This window comes from Nanorana parkeri, unplaced genomic scaffold (assembly GCF_000935625.1).
Source record: "Nanorana parkeri isolate BGI_ZX_2015 unplaced genomic scaffold, ASM93562v1 scaffold1200, whole genome shotgun sequence".
Lineage (NCBI taxonomy): Eukaryota > Metazoa > Chordata > Amphibia > Anura > Dicroglossidae > Nanorana > Nanorana parkeri.
The window spans coordinates 455,453-463,635 of NW_017307468.1; the positions used below are offsets into that span (position 1 = coordinate 455,453).

The following is an 8,183-nucleotide window of genomic DNA, read 5'->3' on the forward strand; positions in this document are numbered from 1 at the left end:
CACTCACGCAGCTGGGCGGATCCCGGCACAATTGTTGGGATCCGCTTCAGCTGCGTGAGTGACAGCTGGCTCTGACTATCTAGAGGCAGAGCCAGCTGTACCCGCCCCCTACCGTCCTTTCCGCCAGTCAGCGCTGGAGCTGTAGCTCGCGGTATACTGAGCTTTGGGTGATGGGAGGACGCTAGTTTGTGTTCTCCCGTTACCCTTCGGAGAATTATGGGGAAAAGCCCGGACCCCATAGTTCTCCTTTAATAATGTCTTTTAGGGGCCTCTAAGATTTTTATTTGGTACACGGTTTTAATAAATACCCTACTTGGGTTTTTAAGATTTAAAAAAATGGATCAGAATGTGAAAAAAAAAGATTACTGTAACTGTATCTGAAAATGACAGTATTAAAAACAGAGGCACGCTGTCACCGTCAGGCTTTGGTCTTGCTGAAGACGTTTATTTTGTGAATGCAACTCTTGCATGCGATTACCAAGATAGGGCTGCCATGACTCGTGATGACTAGGAGTCCCCAAAGCTGTCATATGACTATGGAGACTAAGGACCTGCACAAAGCCCTGACCTCCACCCTACTGAACACCTTTGAGATCAATGGAAATAGTCATTGTAAACCCAGAATTCTCATTCAACATCAGTACCCGACATCACAAAAGGGCACAAATTCCCACAGACACCCTCCAAAATCTTGTGGAAAGCCTCCGGGGAACTGAAAAAAGGAACTTACAGGGGGAGGGGGGGGTTCAATGCTGGTTTTCTTCTATGGTACCTGTAAAAGCATTTTTCCTTTCCTTATCCCTCACTCCCCCCAGCAGCCCACCTCTTCTCTCCAACTCTGCAAACTGTGAGCAGACCCTCGGCACCCTCACTTACAATACAGGACTGCTGATCCTTCATTGTATGTGATGACGTCACAGCTTCAACCTAAGCACAGACTAGAGAAGACTTTGGGGGTACCAGTCACAAGGGAGCGATAAGTGGTAAGGCAAGTAAAGGTGCTTTTTACAGGTATCTAGCCAAAAATTAGCAGTTGATCTTTGCAGTGCAGATGGAACCCCCATGCTCAGGGTAGTTTATCGGGGGGAATGCCCAACAAGCTTATGCAGTAGTGATGGTTAGGTGTCCACAAACGTTCGGCCATAATGGCTCATTCACACGCCCATGCAGAGACCTGCACCCGGAAGGGACAGGTGCAGGAGTGTGCAGCCACCTGTACCTCCCCATGGGAGGGCGCAGCAATGCACGGACCCAAACCTGTCTTCACACTGCAGATACTGTGGGTCCAAGTGCGGACACCTGGACTTGCAGGTTCGGGTCGCCGTGCACCCGTGTCCTCCCATATGAAGGTACATGCAGCACCTGTCCCTCCCAGGAGCAAGTCTCTACACAGGGGTGCATGCCATACAGATGTGCAGGTTTGGGTCGGCATGCAACTGTGTCCTCCCATATGGAGGTACAAGCGGCTGCACACAATTCCATGCAGCACCTGTCCCTCCCAGCAGCAGGTCTCTGCATCGGTGTGCCTGCCATAGGGATGTGCAGGTTTGGATCAGCGTCTAACCGCGTCCTCCCATAGGGAGGTATGGGTGGCTGCACGCAATTACAGGGAGCACCTGTCGTTCCTGGGAGCAGGTCCCTGCACGGATGTGCACGCCCGTGGAAATGAGCCCTATAGGTTTTATCCTAGTGAGCCATTACACAGGAGATGCATCAGTAAACCACAGCACCTAGCTAACTCTCCTAATGGCTGAGCTGCATGGTAAAGGATGGATGCCGACATCCGTGTGTTCAAAGCCAAGAAGAAAATACGGGTACCCAGAGTAGTCTGGAAGGATGGAGGAGATATGCCAGATGTAAATGGAAAAGTCTTATGTGACAGCGCCCTCTACTGGCACAGCTGAACATCTGCCGTCTTCAATAACACTCCATAGAGACACAATAATAATGCCTCGGCACTCCTACAGGAAGCACAGCGCAGTCCACATGCCCAGGACTTTAGTTTTTCATCCACGTACTGCTGGAGTGACCCGGTCCAGCCTACTCTATTTGCTGTAGGCTGGACCGGTACACCGGTATCTGGGAATCCCTGCTTGTGATGAAAGCAAGGATTCCCAGATCACACCCATTGCAGGGTCCCGGATACATCTCGCATACAGAAAGCCCCGTCTATCAAATTGTCAATGCAAGAAACATCTACCAATCACATTCATATATTGAATGTCTGATTGGTGATACGTCAGGCAAGGACACAGGCAGAGGTGGTAATACAGCAGACATGTCCACTGCACATGTGAGGAGATCTCTGGAATCTGGCTGCCGTGGATTACAGAAAAATCTCATTAAGTGAATCTTCTGACTTTTGTACGGTTGCAGTGTTTGCTGGCTACCAGTTCACCAGGTAAGTTTTATTCATAGATGTGAGAAAGTTAGGGAACCCTTAGATGACATTTAAAAAATTCAAAATAATTCCTAATAAAAGCATTGTTATTCTTATGATAAAGCGCACCGATTCCAATTCCAAATTGAACTACCGTTATATGGGCTTGTTCACACCCTGCCCCCTGCACGTGTATGGTGTGGTCAATTGTTTTCTGTGTGTCCTGTTCACACCGTACATGTGCGGCAGTGTGCAGAACAAGGCAGCTCAGTGGGCATGGTGTAAACCAGGGGTGCCCGCAATGCTGTCTCTCCATGCGCATCCCCCTGGCTGTTCCTCCTCACTCTCTCCAACTCCCCCCTCCTCCTTTCAGAGCTGCTGCAAAACTCCAGCAGCTTTTTACCTGCTTCCCAGCTCTTCAAGCAAGCAGTCCTGTCCTCCCGTAGTGCTAATGTGCCAGATGCTGCAGGTGGGGAGGGACGTCCAACACATTCGGCCGCACTAGCACCACAGAACAGGACAGCGAGCCGACTTGCGATCACAACCTACCAGCATTAGCTTTGTGAATGACCGGTAGATTGCATGAAATGAATAGGCACCCCTGGTGTAAACAAATCCATAATAAAAATATTTGGCGAGTTTACTTTTAATACAATTCACAAGTGAAAACAAACTGTCCAGCGATCTCGACTGCAGAATCTCAATCTGTTCTGTATCAATGGAACTCTGACACCTTGTGAGCATCCGTGTGGTCAGTGAGACTTCCCAGCACACTAAACCAAACCTAAACGTTGTCCATTTAGTGCGCAGCATAGTGACTGGTTCTCTTTATCGTAAAGAGCCCATACATTCCCTTCTATGCGCACCTCTGCTGGCTCATTTGGACAAGCAGCTCTTTAAGTAATTTAAAAGCAAGTCAACGCAACAAAGAAGCGAGTCAGAAGCACCTGAAAGCATATTGAGGGGGAATCTGGCATAATCTGGAGCAGTTGCCCATGGCAACCAGTTTGTTCAGGTAAGCTTTGAAAATGAGAGACGCTGATTGGTTGTCGTGGGCATCTGTCTGCTCCACTTCTGATAAATTCTCCTTGATGTATTTTATTTGCTTCACATACCTTCTTCACTACCTGGCTAAATCACTTACCCAGAAAAGCTGTTCTGGCACTTAATATGCGCATGCTTGCTCCGTGTGAGACCACCAGGCCGTGAAAGGAGGGTGAAGAAGCCATCGCCAACTAACGGTTCATTAAAGCTAATGTAATGTCAAACGTAGGTGTGTCTGTGTCCGGTAAAAAGCCATCTCTGTTATAACCATGACTTACAGTGGCTGATGCGTTTCATCTTCAATTAGGCCCTGTGTTGTGGGAAACGCGTCAGTAGAGGAGATCCCAGATGGGCATTTGCCCCACTATAACGTTTTAGGACAATACAGTGTGTTGCTGGCTGTTTCTCTGTATAGGTCCAAAGTGCAAGGATGATCTTGGTGTGTGTGTGTGTGTCTTTGAAAGAGAATTGCCATGGCTGAGATTTGACCTTTGATGTAGAGCTGCAGCTAACGATTATTTTCAAAATCGATTAGTTAGCCGATTATTACGTTCGATTAATCGACTAATCGGATAAACAATAAAAAAAAAAAAATTAAAAATGGCTCCAGTGATGGGACTACCAGTTTGTATTGAGAGTCCTCAAGGTCAGATGGTGATCCACATCAGTCTGGAGAAAAGACAGGAGCCACCCAAAAGGAGTACTTCTTGGGAATTAAATTCCTTGCTTTGCACTATAAGGTCTTGCAACACCTCTGGATGAAGATACCATTCTCCCGAGTCCAGGCAGTGATGACTGAGGAATTCCTCCTGGAAATGCTCCATGCCTGGGATATGCATGGCAAAGAGGGCTGCAACTTGAAGATCTGCCCAACCCAGAATCTGGTCGGCTTCTCTTTGAGCTCCACGACATCTGACCCCTCCCTGGTGGTGACTAAATTTTTGTCTGATGACTTTGCAGTCAAGAGGTTCAGAGTTGAAGGGATAACTGAATTGCTCAGAGTGCCAGAACTTGTTAAATCAGGAAAAGAGCTTTCTCTGGCGATCAAGTCACTTTTCACCAAGAGTGTGCCCAGGATTCCTTCCCAGTTCAACAGACTGGTCATCCATTGTGAGAAAAGAAAGAAAGAAGGATTTCCTAGACTCCAGGGCAGGACTCAAGAGCCAAGAGGCAAGAGTAAGCCTGGTTTTGGGCACCAGGCATATGCGGTGGTCCAAAGACTTGGCCTTCTTGTCCCGCACAGCCAGAAGGTTGAGTCACAATGTTGAGTGTGTGGAGTGTGTGGAGTGAAATTGGGCATAAAGGAACTGCTTTGAAAGAAAACACCTATAAACTCAGGTCAGCTCCTGGACTGTGGTGTGGCCGAACAGAAGAGTAGAGAGTTTGTAGCTTTTTCCTCTGGGCGGAAGACACTAGACAGAAAAAGTATCCAGGAGACGGCTTAGATACTTCAAGAGATGAGTGGGTTCCACCACTGACTTCTGGAGATGCAAGATCCATGTGAGCCTCTGCAGAACGTTAACAGTTAGTTGGACATTAACTGGACAGTCTGTGCCGACTGTTCTTTCAGTAAAAAGGCCATCCAGGTACTCCTCTATAGAAATGCAACGGGAACAAAGCATAGCAAGGGGCTAGCACCTTGATGAGAGCCTGAGGTGCAGTGGACAGACCAAAGGGCAGGGCCACAAACTGGTAACATTGTGAACCCACTGCAAAACGCAAGAGTGCTGATGTGTTGGAAAGTTGGGGACATGCTTTGATGTCCACAGGAGGTCAGAATGTTCCCCAGAGGGAAGCAATGAATGACCTTAAAGATTCCATACCTGAAGGAAAGTGTCGAGAAACTTGAGGTCCAGAATGGGGCCAATGCCCCCTTTCACTTTCTTTGTGGGGGGTTGGAGGATGGGGAAATGGATTCCCAGGTTCTGTCTTGTACTCGAAGGCATTGGAGAAATGAAAGGAAATCTTAATAGCCTCTGATGTATAGGTTCTTAATGAACCGGCCAATATTTGTTTACTGTTGGCACCCTTTCTGGTGAAGGTAGGGCACATGTGTACCAACTCCTCATGTATCAAGTCATCAAGCACAGATAAAGTACATTCCTCTGCACTCCAACTAGAGGGAAATCAGAGATTGGCTCTGGAGGAGAGGGTTGGATGTAACTCCTCCTGCCACTGGCCAATGACCAAAAGTGTTGCAGCTGGTGCTCCTGAGTTAACCCTTCACGGAACTTAAGGAGCAGTTTAGATACACCCAGGCTCTCATAAGGGCAATGCCCTGACTCAGCTCCCTAAGGAGTCTTCAGGGACCAGGTTCCACCAGACAGGTGCCCTGTAGCCGTGGGCCTGTAAAACACTCTACGGCTATCTCACACACTTCCAAGGCTGTCTAGGAGATTGTCTTCAGCAGAGTCCAGTGGTCTGTGAACCAATTACAGGCTGCGCCTACTTTTTCGTCTCAGTTAGGTCTGGGTATGGCCTCCAAGACTATGCTGAAAAGTTGCACAATGAACCCCAGTGGCTCTCCAGCAACAGAAGAATCCTGCTAGAGGGAAAACAAGTATTTGGATAAGAAGCAGAAAATGTAAGACGTGGTTTGCTTCTCTCAAAGGAGGGAAAACATCCATTCTCCTAGGACACCAACAAATAAACTGGAGCAAGTTGGGAGTGGGAGAAGTTATACCAGACTGTCCTTACAGCTTTGTTTTGCTAGTGTTCATTCTTCTAATGACAGGCAGCATCATAACCCTATGCACCTGAATTACCATCCTGTGTCCCTTGCACGGTTAATTAAATCCTTTTCTTGGATTCTTATTGAGGGACAGAGGAAGGTTTAAAAATACGAGTTTTACGGCTTACTATAGGAGGATTGGACACCAGCAATCAAAAAAAACTGTAGGCTAGTCCAGAAAAAAAAAACATGTACGGTATGTTCCACTAAAATTATTTTCTCAGACTTTATTCTTCATCGAGAGACACAGCTTTTGATCGACAGATCAACCAGAAGCTACTCCTGCAGATGGCACTATTACCCACTGGTTCTGGCTGTGTCTCACAATGGACAATAGAGAAACAGGAAGCTTAACTCACATCAATGCTCTGGGTGCCACCAGGACATCAAGTGAAAGGAAATCTCCCAAACAGGGATGAAGACACCCCCCAAATAAAACAGATTCTAACCCTTTCCCACACTATAACAAACAAACATATTTGGCTGGAGATCCACTTAGCTGCATTTCAATCCCCTATGCAAAGGTTCATTCTTAACAATCATAAACACCGGAACCATAAAGCCATTGCAGGAAAAGTATGGCCATACCAAGCTGGCGGTACAAGTCACAGGGGCCGTGCAGTGCTGGGAGTTGGCATGCATGGTGATGGGCACATGGACGGTGGGTAATGATGAGGGGGATGACATGCTGATGGTGCTGCTAGCGGTTCAGCCACGCAAGCGGTGAGTATAAAAAGAAAACAGGCACACCACCTTCTTAGGTTTGAGTCCACGCTGCATGTCAAGGGGAAAGGCAAGAAAAGGTTAGAGGTCAGTCTGATGAAAGACTTTGTTAATCAGTGAGCAGGAGACAGGACGGAGTGTAGAGGGATGAAGAGCCCACTCGCCTCGGGCCATACACATGACGATCACACTGATGAAATAAATCGAGCCTTTCACAAACAGATTGTACTAAACAGGCATTTCAGATTAAAAAAAAGAAGTTAAAATTAAAAGGATCCGAAAGGATCCGTCTATCCAAATGTGATATTTCACAAGCAAGTTAAACCCACATATCAGAGGAGGATAGCTGTGCGCACACAAGCTGGCCTAGCCTGCCGCCACTGTATATCTAGGGGGGGGGGGAACGGCAGCAATTAGGCAAGCTTATTAAAGGAGAAGTATCACCAAAACTACAAAATCAAATGTGAAATCCTTTTCGGGGACCAAGTGCACAGAACTTGGTCCCGTTTTGATTTGTGGCCCCATTGTGCACATCTGGTCTGTCTGAAGCCTAATGTATGGGCGTTCTTATGGGGGAAACTACATCACTGTAACCACTGCTCCCTCTCCTCATTGTACTAGCTAGTGAATATTGTGCATCTTTCAGCTTCTGTTTGGTGGCAGCAGTGTGTTAGGGAACTCCTGAGTTAGGGCCGCATGTGAGCTCATTATTGAAGAATATATTCCCATCTAATAACAAAATCCTTATTTCCACTCTATGACCAGGCATGAGCTCTGCTGGTACTGCCGGCAGTGTCAGGAGGTGGAAGCTGGCATCAGTGCTGCACACATGGCATGTGACCAACACACACAGGAAGGGGTTACATGGGAGATGCTTTGTAGGGCTTACACATCCGCACAGTGAGTTCAGGATCCACTAAGTGGCAGTTTTTAATACGTGTCAAAACTTTGTGTTTTGATCCGTGCAGACACTGCCCGCCCTCCTCCGCGTGCACCGTTTGTCACTGCCCCCCCTCCTCCGTGTGCACCGTTTGTCACTGCCCCCCTCCTCCATGTGCACCGTTTGTCACTGCCCGCCCTCCTCCGCGTGCACCGTTTGTCACTGCCCGCCCTCCTCCGCGTGCACCGTTTGTCACTGCCCGCCCTCCTCCGCGTGCACCGTTTGTCACTGCCCCCCCTCCTCCGTGTGCACCGTTTGTCACTGCCCCCCCTCCTCCGTGTGCACCGTTTGTCACTGCCCCCCTCCTCCGTGTGCACCGTTTGTCACTGCCCGCCCTCCTCCGCGTGCACCGTTTGTCACTGCCC

General features: G+C 48.1%; 1 protein-coding gene across 1 annotated transcript in view; it reads right to left on the reverse strand.

Annotated features, from left to right (window-relative positions):
• DCTN1 (dynactin subunit 1) overlaps nucleotides 1-8,183 on the reverse strand; it is a 133,549-nt gene that overhangs the window by 91,452 nt on the left and 33,914 nt on the right. The window contains exon 5 of the mRNA XM_018568514.1: nucleotides 6,909-6,929. Coding sequence (XP_018424016.1) covers nucleotides 6,909-6,929 — 21 coding nt within the window. The remainder of the gene's footprint in view (nucleotides 1-6,908; nucleotides 6,930-8,183) is intronic.